Source organism: Manis pentadactyla, chromosome 4 (genome assembly GCF_030020395.1).
Source record: "Manis pentadactyla isolate mManPen7 chromosome 4, mManPen7.hap1, whole genome shotgun sequence".
Classification (NCBI taxonomy): domain Eukaryota; kingdom Metazoa; phylum Chordata; class Mammalia; order Pholidota; family Manidae; genus Manis; species Manis pentadactyla.
The window spans coordinates 11,186,271-11,201,607 of record NC_080022.1 but is presented as its reverse complement, the minus strand read 5'-3'; the positions used below and the strand labels follow the sequence as shown (position 1 = coordinate 11,201,607).

The window sequence follows — 15,337 nt, the reverse complement described above, 5'->3', positions numbered from 1 at the left end:
GAGAAACATAAATTCAATCTAGTAATATTCTTACCAGTTGTTATGAAATAAGCTATCCCAGCAGTCTGAGATGTAGTCAGAGGCAGAGTAGAGCCACCGAAGGAGAAAAACCTATTGAGAGAGAAAAAGAGACGACGGTCAGGACTAAACCCCTAAGTCCGGGGGGAAGAAGTCCTCGCCCCTGACACAGCGCTGTCGCCAACCTCGTCTCAGGCTCTGCGAGCTCAGGAGCCCTGCCTGGTGCCCACAATCCTGGGCCACATGCTTACAGGGGCAAGTTCATCGGTCAAGTCGGGGAGCACAGCTTCTGAGGACAGGAGGGCAGGGTCTTTGCGCAGCTGGTGGAGATAACCCAGAAGGATGAATTTATCGCTCTCGCTCCCGGTCCAGGGATCCTCCAGGGTTTTGTACACCACCCTTCCCGCTGTGTTGCGCCTCTCTAAGATGGACACCTTGATGGAAAAGAGAGAAAACCATTTAAGTCTCAAAAGAATGGTAAGTTACTTTTGTTGTTGTTTTTTTTTTTCAGGGAGGATGGTAAAAAGGGTCTAGTGAAGTCAAGAATATGCTCAATGGAAGAGTATACAATATCTGCAAGAGATTTATATTTTTCTGACAAAATACATTATTTTTATGGTATCTACTGAAAGTTAAAGCTCTTTCTTCTCAGTAGACTTTGTTCTATAACCTCTGACTTAATATTTATAAATAAAGGAAACCTTTGTTTTTTAGAGATTTTCCTTGATTCCCAAAATGATGAAAAAGAGAAGAATTTTATGCTTCTGAGTATACAGAGTGATGAGAGAGGAGGGAAGGAAGGAGAGGTCAATTAGGGGGAAGCGAAAGAGGCAGATGGCGAGGAGGGCGGAACCGCAAAGCGGACTGTCAGCAGCCTAAGAAAGATTTTACAAACTAGGTATCACAAGATCAAACCTGCTGGGGGAAAATCTGCTGAAAGAACAGATGCTCTTTAATCCTTACTCACAGGAAAGATGCTTTCTGGGATGGCCTAAGGCTGAAAATCTAGGATGCGAACTCACCGGGGTAAGAGACTGTTTTAAAGAGTAGACTTTCAAAACAGGCTTATAGGGATTCCTTGGCTTTCTAGTCTTGGTATTCAGAACTCCCAAGAAAGAAGGGAACAGAATTAAATGCCACATGCTTTGTGAAGAGCTTGGGATGAGAGAGAATCCGTGACTCACCGCGGATTTTCCTTGAAACGAATCGCTGTCTGGTAGTAAGGTCTTGGCAAACTCCTGCTGCCGACTGCTGTAGATGTGCACGAATCTCACTGTGTCTTGTGTGTTTGCCAGGGCAAATGACAGGAATGCCTCAAAGGGTTTACTCGACTTGGTAGCCTCGGCAGTCAGTAAAACCACACAGTACCTGCACAACAACAGAGAGGACTTTATAACCAAGCCCCAGGCCAAGGCTAGAACCTCTAATGCCAAGTGAGGGTGAAGAAGAGGGATGCTGGTCTCACAGAAGTGAATGCGTTTACTGGTGAATGCTGTGTGTTGGAAGAATCTAATGAAAGGTTTCCAAGTCATTAGTGATCTGCTTCTCTTCCAGATTGGTGATGGTTTCCCCAAACCAAACTTCACCACATTCAGGAATTTCTTTTACAGCAATGGCCACTGGGTCCCTGATGCAGAAGGGCTTTTCAGAAGCCATGTGCTCTGGTTCTTTCACTACAGGCAGGCAGGTCAAGTCTATCTCAGGGGCCACTGAGACTCCTTCCAGAGGGCTTCCTTTGCAATGGTTCCAAAGGGAAGTTTAGCCAATCCTTTGTTTACTCCCAAATAACTACTGAGTACTTACTACCTACCAGGGAAGACAAGACGGACAACATTCCTGCCCTGTGGAACTTATATTCCCGTGGGGACAGGCAACAAAAGAGATATGCCACAGCAAGTAGTGACAAATGTTACGACAAAGAACGAAGAGAAGGGTAGAGAGTACAAGATACAGGAGCCACGCTTCAGTAGACAGGCTGAGCAGGGACTTGAATGAAGTGCGCCAGAGAGGAAATGGGTCAGAGCCTTCCAGGCAGAGGGAACCGCAAGTGCAAAAACCTGAGATGGAGAGTGACTTGGCCCAACTCGTGGTTTTAGAAAGATCACCAGCCGATGTGTGGAGGACTGACTGGAAGGTACATGAGTGGAAAGGAAGCCGAGTCTGGTTAGAAGGCTAACTTGGGGGTCTTGATAAGAGGCGACAGTGGCCTGTTCTAGGGTGGCACTGGTAATAAAGGTGAGAAGTGCATAGATTTGGGGTATTTTTGAAGGCTGTGTAAGCAACAATCCTTAGAGTCCTGACTCCTGGCTAAAGTCTACTCATCCCTCAGGTCTCAGCTAAAGTGTTACATCTTAGGGAGATCTCTGACCCCTAGGCCAGGCCGGCACATCCCATAATTTGGACCTATGACCCCTGGATAATAGCCATCACTCAGTATTTGTTACATAAAGAATGAGCCACAGGGCAGATGTTTAATCACCCTGCAGCACAATGTGCAGTGGCTTCTCTACCGCAGTGACAAGCCCAGGCAAAGCCTGGAGTCCTTACTTCCTCTGTCGGTGAGACCGTTTCACAGGGCAGAGTTCATGAAACAACTTCTGGCTGGTGAGCCTGGCTACCAATAGATACTTGTTTTGGGTGATGAAGTCATCAATGACTTGTTTCTTCATACCTCGGGCCTGGAGAAAAACCAAGAAACAGTAGACTTTTATTCAGTTTTCTCACTGCAAATGGGTTTTGCTTACAAGGTCAAAATATATTGACCACAATAAAAATGTGGCTGATGCTGGTTAAGCAATATAACAAAATAAGACAGACCTGTTTGAGCAAATAAACATGTGGTGATCGAGTTCAACAACGCAGGGCTGAAAGCAATGATACAGTTATTTCAGGTCAAAGGACAATTAAGTGGTCTTTCCATGGAGAACTTTGTATACTGTTTTTTGCTGCCAGATTTAAAAAGTTTTGAATTTTAGGCAAAATTGACTTCCATTTAATACCTGTAGGAAACTGAACAATTAAAAATAAACCCCAAAGTAACAAAGTTACTAAGTTTAAAAAGCAGACTACAAAACGGGATGGTGATGACTGTTATTATGAGCTTTTATACATTTTGAAGGATTGCGGTTATATATATAGCAGGTTCTCTGGCCACAACCTAGAAATCTATCTAAAATGTAAGCCAGAAAACCCCTTTAAATTAGGAAACACACTTTGAATAATCTGTTGAGTGAAGAAGGAAGCATATTAGGATACTGGAAAATATTTTGAATTTGAATGACTAATGAAATACTACTTATCAAAACTTTGGGATGTCGGTAAAGTAGTATCTGGAGGGTGATGTTAAAATGAATATAACAGAAAATAAATTAGTGAACTAGACATCCATATCAATAAGTTAAAAAGAAATAGCAAAAATGTAAAAGTAGAAAGAAGGAAATAATAAAGATAAAAACAGAAACAAGGAATGAACAAAGCCAAAACGGGTTCTTTGGAAGAGCTAAAAATACTGACAAACCTCTGGTAAAACCAATCATGAAAACGAGAGAGAAGGCGCAAACAACTGATACCGAGGATGACAAGGAGGATCACTATGTTGTGGAAGTTAAAAAGAAAGTTAACTTTGAAAACTTAGATGAAATAAAACAATTTCTAGAAAAATATAGCAATATCTGGAAAAGATAGAAAAGTTAAATTGTTCTATAACCAAACAAGGTGAATCAAGGAGTCAAAAATCTTTCAAAAGGGGATCACACCCAACTCATTTCATGATGCAAAACCTCACATGGACATCATGAGGAAGAGAAGTCCCAAGTCAATCTCATTTCTGAACATAAATGCAAAAATCCTAAGGAAAATGTTAGCAAACTGAATCCAGAAATATACCAAAAGTGTAATATAAATCATGATTCTTGTTGTACTTATCTCATGAATGCAAGTTAACATTAGAAAATAAATTAATATGATTTAGCACATTACAGAAGATTAAGGACTAAAGAAGAAAAATCAGGATAATCTCAATGAATGTGGAAAAAGGCATTTAATAAAAACCAGCACCATTCATGTTAGCAATGAATAGAAAAGAATTTCTTTAATCTGATAAAGAGTTATCTGTAAGTATAAACCTTCTGCAAACCTCATAGTTATTGGGGAAATGGAGATCAACAACAAGGGTGCCCTCCATCACTGCATTTCTATTCCATGCCACACCAGAGGTCAGTATTAAGAAAAAGAAATAAAATAAAGCCTGTAAAAAGGAGAAGCAAAATTGTCCTTAATCTCAGATGACATGATTGTGTACTTTGCAAATCCTAAAGATGGTACAGATAAATTATTTAAGTCAAAAAGAGAGTTTGGCAAGATTGTTGGATAGAAAGTTAATATTTCAGAATTAATTGTATTACTTAATCCCAGCATACAGATGGTACAGTAAAAAAGATATCTTTTGCAATAGTACAAAAAATGAGGTACCCAGAAATAAACTGGAAAAAAAAAAGTTTTTTAAGTCCTAAAACCTTATTGAGACATATTGCAGAAGGCCTAAACATATGAGACCAATCTATGATGTTCACAGGTTGGAAGGCTTTACTTTGTCAAGATGTCTCTTCTCCTCACACTAATTTAAGAATCAGTACAAACCCAATAAAACCCCAACAAATTTTTTTTTTGTTTGACAGAACTTGACAAACAGAATTTACAGTGTATAGAAAAAGGCCAAGAATAACCAAGATACTTTCAAAGAAGCCCTCCACCCCTCAAAATCCAAAAATCAAAGTGAGAGAATTTGCTCTATCAGGTATCAGGCTATTTCCAGATGGTGTATACCTAAATATAAAAGGCAAAACTATAACATTTTTAGAAGCTCCATGAGTAGAATATCTTCATTATCTTGGTGTAGGGAAAGGTGTCTTAAATCAAGAGCAAAAAGAACTAATCATGAAGGAAAATGCTGACATGAGTAAATATATTAAAAGTAAGAACTTATGTTCATCAAAACATACCAAGTACAAGAATACAGTCAACTAGTCAAATAACCAAAAAGTGAAAAGACCCAAATGTCTGTCAATAGCACACTGGGGACAGATTCACTGTTGCATATTCATGCCAAATGACACAGACAATATGCATGAACCTCACAAACACAAGCTGACAGAAGCCAGATACAAGAGAGAGACACCATACAATTCCATTTGCACAAAATTAAAAAATAGGCAAAATTAATCTACAGTATGAGAAAACAGGACAGTGCTGACCTTTGGGAAGGAGGGGAAGTGGTTGGGAGGGAAGAGGGGACCTTTTTGGGATGTTGATATCTTATTTCTGGACCCAAGTGATGCTAACATGGGTGTATTCACTTTGTGGTAATTCAGTGAGCTCGACACTTCCGGTATGTACATCATTCTACATCTGTATCACACTCAAATAAATAATTTAAAATGGGGGTGGGTACCGTAGAAAGAATGGTAAGACCAGCTACAGAATGCATGAAGATGTTTGCCACACATACAAATAAGATACTTAAACAAAGGTAAGACCATGTAAATAACTAGTTATAATTCATTAATAAAAAGGCAGATGGACAACAGAAAAAAATGGACGAAAGACTTAACGGGTATGTCACAAAAGGGGAAATCCAAAAGGTCCACATGTAGATGAAAGGATGCTCGGCTTCCTTGTGATGAAGGGAAACACTAGCAGGGTCACAATGAGACACTATTACGTACACAGTCAACTCAGAAAAGTTACAGTGCGTGAGTGTTGGCAAGGATGTAGAGCAATGGAACTTCCGTGCATGACTGGTGGAAATGTAAACTGGCACCATCACCTTGGAAAGCACAGTATCTAAAGAAGCTGGAGATTCGCATACCCCAGGACCCAGCAATTTTGCAACTAGATACACCCTAGATCAACAGTTCCTATATTGTTTAGTCTTAGACTGAGAAACCCAGAGAGCTGCTGTTTATGTGGCTTTTTTCTAATTTTTAATTTTTAATTTTTTAATTTTGGTATCATCAATCTACAATTACATGAGGAACATTATGTTTACTAGACTCCCCCCATTATCAAGTCTCCCCCCCACACCCCACTACAGTCACTGTCCAAGAGCACAGCAAGATGTCAAAGAATCACCACTTGTCTTCTCTGTGTTTATGTGGCTTTTATCTATTGATATTTATTAGATATAAATTAAAAGAGAAATTCAAAATATAGTGAGTCCTTTAAAAATAATAATGAACCTACAAATGTTAACAAAAGTAACATTATTAAATGAAAAAAAAATCCTTTCTAAAACCAAAAATTCTCAGTGCGGAGGGTAGTACTGCCTCCCATTTACACAAATCCCTTCAAGGTCTGGTGGCTTCATAGCAGAGACAGGTGGGGTGTCCTATCTGCCTCTGCATGCAACCTGCAGTGATGTATTTTGGTTGAAAAATCTAGCCTCACATAGATAGGGAGGTTTATTTTCATAGCTTTTTGAGATAACTGTGGATATTCTTTGCCACTACACCAAAACTCGACGAATGGCATTTCTTAAAGGTTGCTCTGTGGATTCAATGAACTTTTAATACTTTGTTAAATTAAAATTCACTGATCACCTTGCACCCAGAATGGATCATTTTAGTCATGCACACTTTTGTATTATCATGCGTCAGTCATTTGGAAAATTCTGGTTCACTGATCTTCCAAATGTTGGCAAATTTTATCACATATATATGTGATATATATATATAGCACCTCATTGATGAACTAATCTCATCAGAAAGTTTTGAGAAGCTGTCAAGCTCCTAATAGCTGATACTAATTTTTAAAAATTCTTATTTTCTTGGAAGCCTGAGTTTTGTCATTGGCAACAAAAACCACCAGTTCTTTCCCTTAAAGTGCCAGGCTCACTCCATTCATTTTTGCAAAAATGTCTGCCAGATACCCTAGTCTGAATGCCCACAGTTCTATCAGTTATTCTTTGAAGTTCCACTCAAAAAAGTGGCTAGCTCAAAATTCACGAGTTCAGCAGTCACACAAACGCTTGTCCTCAAGACACTCTGTACTCAGGCGTGCAGCACAAGTGCTTGATACAGCGTCCCATTTTGCCATACCAAGTATTAAAGTACTGTAAAGACGTGCCCTCAAAGGTCTTTATCAGTACAATTAATACTTCTTACTGCTTCATCAAGGGAATTATGGGAAATGACGCTGCTCTGTTTCATGGCAAGTGCTCAGGACTGAAAAACACACCCTGATGGTACCTGCTGCCTGCCCCTTGGTTTATGCGCTTGGTTCTGCGCTGGTAGTTCTGCCTGCCACGGCTTTGTGCCATCAGCGGTGTCAACACAGAGAAAGAGGACAGATTATGTCTTAGTATGAGCATGGAGACCGATCTCGCAGACTCCCTTAAAGGGTCTTTGGGACCCCGGTGTGCGTGTGGTTCGCCAGGAGTGTGAACCGCATTCTGAGAGCTGCTGGAGAAACGCGTGCTCAGATACACTGGGACACGGACGATGTTCATGGCGACACCACTCCGGCGTCCCACATGTCCATCAACAGAAGAATGAATAAGCAAATTATAATGTGGCCATAAATACTACATAGCAAATGAGGACAAATTGGCTACAGCTCCATGAAGCAACTGGTGCTTGATGCCACACTAAGCTACTTGCTGTTGGGGCACACATTTATTTTTTTGTCTGTAAAGAGCATATTAATAAAGTATCCGTTGTACTAGTAATTTGGTAAATGTATTTGATTAACAATTTTCATTCATCTCAAAAGAAAACTCTACTCATTGAGTGGCCACTTTTGGGAAGTTTAGTGTTGATCTCTTTGATTAGAAGAAGCTCTCTAGAAATTAAAGATAACAATATTTTTTATATTGGTTGTAAATACTTCCCCAGATTGTTGTTCAACTTAAAATTTTTAAAGTACCTATATTAAGATTTTAAACTTACAATCAAGTTCAGATTTTTCAACAAGACTTTTTCCCAATGCTATTAGCCCTTCTCTACTTAAGATCAGGTAAATATTCACTTATATACTCTGAGTTAGTTCATGGTTTTTTTTTTAACATTCCTTTTTTAGTGTTTTATACTTAAATTTATTTTGTGGTTTATTTTAGAGTTAAGATTATTGATTTTCTACAGGTGCACTTTACAGGTAAAAGGTTATACACAGCATAGGATTTGCCATTTTAACCAGGTGTGTAATTCTGTAGCATTAAGTACATTCATTTTCTGCAACATCACCACCATCCAAGTCTTTCTCCCCTTCCCAGACTGACACTGTCTCCATTAAACACTAACTCCCTGTTTCCTCCCTCCCCCGGCCTCTGGCAACCACCATTCTACTTTCTGTCACAAGACTATTTTTTAAGCAAAACGGTGCCAACTCAGATGAAAAACTGGTTTTTAAATGTTGTGCCTCTGAAGGCAGAAACTAAAAACTAATCTCTTCTCTTGACTTCCTTTGTTCCATTTTACTTAAAAAATAGTCTTGTGACAGAAAGTCTTGAGAACAAATTTATTTATTCCTCTTATTTATGTGGAGGCCGAGATAAAATGTGACATACCTGGAGAGCACCTGCAGGCTTGCTTGTGTGTTCTTTAAAGACCAAGATGGCGGGGGTGTAGGCGTTGACGCTGTATTGCCTCGTCATCTCTTCTGCCCCTCTCAAACCGACATACACATATCCAAATGACAAATAATCCTTGTATGCAAAAGCAGTTAACTGTTAGGGCATAATAGAGAGAATAAATTAAATTGATAGCATGGCATCAAAATTACAAATCAAGTGTGACCTGTTCAAATCAGTGGGTGGGGACATGCGCTAGCTTATACAGCTAACTTGGGCCTGCTAGACCCTGTACACTTGCAGAACGTCTATGGCATGCCATGCGTGAAAACTGCACCCACAAATTGAACCCGAACCACAATTAATTTTTTCCCCACAAATAATGCAAACTATTCCTTTTACTGAGACCTGTACTGGTTTGGAAGCATGGAGTCTGAGGAATTAGTTGTACCCCAATTATGGAAGATGGCAGTGACCGTGCCAATGGTTCAGCAGGACCCCTTCCTCTCCCATCTCATGTCACAGTGCTAACCAGAGATGTGCCAGTGGCGTGAGTGTAGGCATCATCCAGCGGGCAGGTTTGGAGTCAGACAGGCTTCAAAGGGAACTGCACAGTCAACCATGCTGATGGGGGACTTTGGGTAGGTTATACAACCACACTAAGCTTCAGCATCTCGGCCTATAACGCAGGGATAGTATCAGTATCTTTGGGCTCTTCTGAAGATTTAATGCTGTTATGTGTGTGGAAAGTACTAGCACAGTAACAGCATCACTGTGCAGGGGCTCAGGCAAATTTGTGATCTTTAAACATATCTCATCAACTAAGCTATTACTTAAAAAAAGGACAATCAATCAGAATACAAGTTCTTTCCACCAAAAAGAGACAGAATTACCCCAGCAGAAAATACCTTGTACAGCAGTGGTATAGCGGGCATTTGGTCAAACAGAAGGACATGAGGTTTATTCTCTTGCTGCCAGCCAGAGAGGAATCTGACATAATTTTTATTTGTAACCTTAAATTAAAAAGAAGATGTCAGTTTCAATATTTTGTTCTCAACAACTGTATTATAATCCAGTCAGGAAATAATCAAAGTCAAATATGTGTAAAAGATTGTTTTGTAAGAAAGAAAAAAAATGCAGACAATTAATCTTCTGCCTTCATTTGACTAAAACTATTTAAAATAATAGTTTTATTGGAAATTTTTATGGTAGTTCAAGAAAGTTTATCTTTCCATTCTGCTTCCAGAATGATCTACATTAAACCTAAATCTGATCATGTTGCTCCTCTGCTCAACCCTCTTCAATGGCTCAGTCACCTGCAGGCCAAGGACCAAGTTCCATAAAGGGGTGTCAAGGCCTCCTGAGGCCCTTGCAGCAGGATTCCTGTTAACGCCTAATCGTGTCCTCCCCTGCTCACTAATGACTACTTCATACAAGGTAGGCTGTTACATGTCCCAGACCTCTGCCTGCCTAGAACTCACCCCCTACTTACTCTCTCCTCACCTGGCAAACATGTCTAGGGGTCATTTCTGCCAGGAAGCCTTTCCCAGCTCTCTAGGACAGGTTCTCAACGTAATGGATGGAAACGATCACGCATGAGACTGGGAGCTCTTTGGAAAGTGCCCTCACTCTTACCATAGTGCCTGGCATAGGAGATATTTTATAAATGCTTGTGGACCTGTCAGAACGACTCACCACTGTTTTAGGAGCCTACAATGCTGACAATTTGCTTTCGGGTTAATGCCAACAAATATTTCTTCTGTGGATAATGATCCTGGAAGAACAGTCTATGAATAGCGTGTAGAAATATGATGGAAATGTCTGTATGTTCACTCTCCCTGGTATTGTTAAAGGAATGAAACGTTTAAAGCAAAACAGGAATCCTGTTCTAGTTCTGATCCCTAACCAAAAATGCTGGGGGGAAAAAATGCTTCTTAATAAAAATTATAAACCAGTATGAACTCTGTACCTGGCTTCTTTAGATCAATCTTTTGTTTGTGAAATACATATTGCTGTCTTATTGTGAGATCTGAAAGAAATAATATTTGATTTAATGGAATCTCGTGTTTCCTATAGATAGGATCTTTTAATTTGAATAGTTTTAAAAGACAAATACCTTTAAATAAACAAACTCATGTGTTAGAAATAAACCTTCATCTTATGTTGTGATCTAACTTTTTGTTCAGAAAATAAAGAGTCACTGTCATTTTAGTCTCAGATTCCTATCACAGTGTAAATCTGCACAGTGGTTATTAACAGGGAGGAATTCCCCCAGTTTCTCTACTTTGTTTCAATTTTCAAGTCCCCTAAAGACTTCATTCAAATGATTTAGTTTGAGTAATTAATATGCGTCTTGCCCTGCTCAAAATGAAACTCAGGTCTCCAATGACCACAGACAGAGTTGAGGGCAGTCGGCTGGCCCCAGGACCTCACAAACAACTTCTCAGCCAGGGACTTACTTTCTCCACCAAGTTCCCTGGAAGAAGACTTTCTACAAACTGTCGTAGGTTCTCACGGACAACTGCATTGTGGAAGAAGGAGATTTTCCCATTTATGATTCCTAGGATAGAGGGTGTACTGTGTGCTCCCAGGTGATGGGCAAGGCGTCTCTCGTACCCAGCATGGACCACGCCAATTCCTACACCTGAAAAATATGGGAGACCTCCATGAAGCCTTTTTATGCCCCCATGGTAGTGGAAGAAATGCTGACAAGTAAGAGGAAAAATGAAATCCTGACCTAATAGGAAGGGATGTCTTTCCTAAAGACTGTCTTGCCTTCTTTCATTGCTGAAATTCTAAATTGGTTGTTTTTCTATACAGCAATTTGGCAATATTTAAGAAAAGCTACAAGTCTTTTTATCTTTCAGCTTGTTACTTCTAATTCTGGGAGTCGTTCATCAGGAAATACTTCAAAAGAAACGAGACCAATCTGTTCACAGTGTTTCTACTCATAAAGAAAATACCTGTAAACAATCCAAGGATTCAACTTGGCAATGGTTAAGAAAAAGAAACTTATCTATCGACAGAAATCAGTCTTCTTACTCTTTGGAACATGGCTCCCTTTTATATAAATTATTTATAGAACTATTAGAAAACACAGATTCTCAAAAGGAGAAAGAAATTAAGTTTAAATCACTCAAAAGCCTTATCCCTTATAACTACTGTTAACACTTTATTATCTATTTGTACCTTTTCTTATACAAATACGTGTGTGTGAGTGTGAGGGTGTGTGTGTGGTGTGTGCGTATACACGTGTATGGACAGACCCTGGAAATACTGCAGGTTCGGTTCCAGACCACCTCAATAAAGCAATTATCATAATAAAGCAAGGTCAGTGAATTTGCTGGTTTCCCAGTGCACATAAAACTTGTTTACACTATACTGTAATCTATTAAGGGTGCAATAGCATTATGTCTAAAAAAAAGTGTAATACTTTAATTAAAAATACTTTATTGCTAAAAGATGCTTATCACCTGAGCTTTCTGTAAGTTCTACTCACTGATCATAGATTGCCACAATAAATATAATAGTAATGAAATGTTTGAAAACGTGACACAGAGACAAGACGTGAGTAAATGCTGTTGAAAAAATGGTGCCAAAAGACTTGCTTGATGAAGCGTTGCCACAAATCTTCAATTTGTAAAATATGCAATATCTGCTAAGCTCAATAAACGAGCTTGGGTATATATAAAATAAAACGGGAGTATCTGATACTGATTTCACTTAATTCTTGAAGAAGTTTTCTTATTCTTTCATTCAACCAATACATTTGGAGGGCAAGTTACTGTGCTAAACACTGGAGATATATTAACTATTAATCAACAGTAGATATACATTTTCTCCTGGGTATCTAACAGATTTCTCAAGCTTAACATTTCCAAAACCAAACTCCTGATCTCCTTCAGACCTCTTCTACCCAGGCCTCTCCAGTTCCTTGATGGCAGCCCCCCACCTTCCCATTACGCAGACTGGACATCCTGATCATCTTTGATCTCTCTTATCTCTCACACCCCACATCCAATCTGTCAACCAGTCTGGGTGGTTCTGTCTTCAAAATATACCAAGAACTTGACCATTTTCTTCCACTTTCTTTATACTCCCTTCTCTGGGTCATCATTACCTCCTCTCTGGGTTGCTGTACTCACCTCCTAATGGTCATAGTTTTGCCTTGTCTCCCTATAATGTGTTTCCAACATACTAGCCGGCTTGTTCCTCCTGAAACAAACAGGTCATGTTACTCCTCTGCCTAAACCCTGCAGTGACTCCCATTTCACTCAGCATACAAGCCACAGTCTTCACAAGGCTGACAAGTGATTTGGTCCCCTATGACCTCCTTCCTCTCCTCCTCCTCACGCACCTTGCTTTTAGCAATAAAGTATTTTTAATTAAAGTATTACACTTTTTTTAGACATAATGCTATTGCACCCTTAATAGATTACAGCCTCTAGCATCCCTGCTCTTCTCTAAACACACTGGCATGTTCCTGCCTTAGGGCCTTGGCACTGGCTCTTCCCTCTGTCTGACATCTGGGTAGCTGACTCCTTCACCAACTGCAAGTCCTTCTCAATGAGGCCTATTTACTACTATATTTAAAACAATACTCCCCCCCAACTGCAACCCCCTCAACTGGCTCACTTTCCCTTTCCCCATAGCATTTAACATCTTCTAATATATCACGTACTTCGTTTTTCTGTTCATGTTTATTGTCTGTCTTCCCTGCTAGAATGTAAGGCAGGGACCTTTGTGTAGTCCATACATGCTTCCCAAGCCAAGAACAGAGCTTGGCACCCTGCGGAAGCTCACTGAAACTGGGCCAGCCGTCTATTTAACCAGTTCGTTACTGATGCACATGGAAAATGCTTTTGGCTTTCGCTATTGTAAGGAATACTTTGATGGGCATCCTTGTACATCTTTGTGCACCTGTGTGATTATTTCCTAATTAAATCCCCAAAATGGAATTGCCAAGTAAATGGCAGGGATCATAGACTTAATACTTTGCAATTGCTAAGGGGACAAAACAAATCTATCTGCAGGCTGCCTAACTGTAACCCTTGGAGTTTCTCAAGGGCAGGAAATGAGGACACTTAGACATCACATAGTCCAGTCCCCTCATTTTACAGATGAAAAAAGAGATGCAGAGAGATTAAGTGACCCAAGTTTGCAGAGCTGACAACACTGTAGAACAAGAAACCAAACCAGATGTTCCAGTGCCAAGTATAGTACATAATCTATTACACTACAGGTGTTAAAAATAGCTATGGAAGCATGGTGAAGTCTGATAGCGAGACCGTCTCTTACGTGAGTGGGATTTTATCTTCCATCAGACCCTGTCTCTGTGGGACAATGTCAAACCCATGCTCTTTCTGTGGGCCCCTCCCACCTTTCCTGTGCTCCTATCAGTACAGCCTTTCCCCCAGTTAAAATGGAATACAGCAGGTTTTCTTTCTTTTACTTAAAATTATCTTTGAGTGCTTGGAACTACATGCAGCACCCTCATTACATTTAAGTGTTTCCAAATCTACACAGGCTACTTCCTTGGATCACTTCTACAAATGACTTTGATTCTTAGTATTAGAATTCCATTTCTAAATTCTGAAGGAATTTTACGTCTCTCCTAAAGGTGAGCCGTAATAAGGATGAGAATGGAATCAAGAACAATAAATATTTGGTGTTTAAACTGGTCATATTTTTCCTCCTCAAAAGAGATTTAAGAGTATAATGAGAATTCCAGGCCTAAGCCCTTTCTCACCTGCCACCCAAGCTGGGTGGGCAGGCAGAGTATGAAAAGTGGACGGCACCGTTTCCTCTTAAGACACAGGGTGGGAAATGGCCTAGCGACTGGGTAACTCAGGGATTCTGAGTCACAGTGAACAACAGTCGCTACTGTCTCCTCCCCTGCCTTCAGATTTTTTACACTCCAAAGTTCAAGTTCAAGGTGCATAAAGCAAGCTCAGCCAGGCCAATGGCAAGCGAAACTATTCACGTTTTCTCATCTTGATATGGGTAACCTGGCTAGATGACCAATGGATGCACCCAGCACCCAAACGAACTTAAGAAGAAAATTAACAAGAAAGGCAAAGCACACAGTGTTTCTTTCAGAAACACTGTTTGGTTTTTATATGAATTGATGATTCTGGCTAATTTGCAGATTCCAGGGAATTAAAAATACTAGTATTTTCTCTTCTTTTTGAGGTCTTAAGTGGGTCTTTTTTTCTGTAAAGTACCAAACATCTGTGTCATACCCCTATTTTGAGGTGTCAAATTGTTTTTGCTTTTGTTTTATACAATCCCATGCGTATGACACCTTTTAAGGAAACTCTTTCTTTTCCCCTCTGTAGCACATACACATAAGGTTTTTTCTTTCAATTTTTGCATATGCCCAAAGGGATGGGACAGAACCAACTGGAAAAACATGCCACTGTCAAATCTGGCTAACTACAAATCTGTTAGTAAATTAACTACTAAGATGCAATATAATGTGGAGTAAAACAAAATCAAGGACATGGAGCTAAAGTACAAAAACATCTTGTGTTTTTTTTTTTTTAACAAATGGTATACTTTCCCTAGACAGTATGAAATTTTTACATAGCACTTCCCTGAACAAGAGAAGTTAGTCCTTCTTTGTACATAAGCAGCCTTGGTGCAACATGACATGGGGGGCGTGGCTCAGGGAAGGCTGTACAACACAGAGAAGACAAGTAGTGACTCTATATCATCTTACTACGCTGACGGACAGTGACTGTAATGGGGTATGTG

The 15,337-nt window shown here is 39.8% G+C and overlaps 1 protein-coding gene across 3 annotated transcripts in view; it reads right to left on the bottom strand.

The window, feature by feature from the left end:
- DNAJC16 (DnaJ heat shock protein family (Hsp40) member C16) overlaps positions 1-15,337 on the bottom strand; it is a 32,090-nt gene that overhangs the window by 6,120 nt on the left and 10,633 nt on the right. For all 3 annotated transcript variants that reach the window (XM_036914312.2, XM_036914311.2, XM_036914310.2), the window contains exons 5-11: positions 11,041-11,225; positions 9,490-9,594; positions 8,579-8,737; positions 2,566-2,696; positions 1,203-1,386; positions 270-452; positions 35-111 (exon numbers count right to left, since the gene is read on the bottom strand). In XM_036914312.2, coding sequence (XP_036770207.2) covers positions 35-111; positions 270-452; positions 1,203-1,386; positions 2,566-2,696; positions 8,579-8,737; positions 9,490-9,594; positions 11,041-11,225 — 1,024 coding nt within the window. The remainder of the gene's footprint in view (positions 1-34; positions 112-269; positions 453-1,202; positions 1,387-2,565; positions 2,697-8,578; positions 8,738-9,489; positions 9,595-11,040; positions 11,226-15,337) is intronic.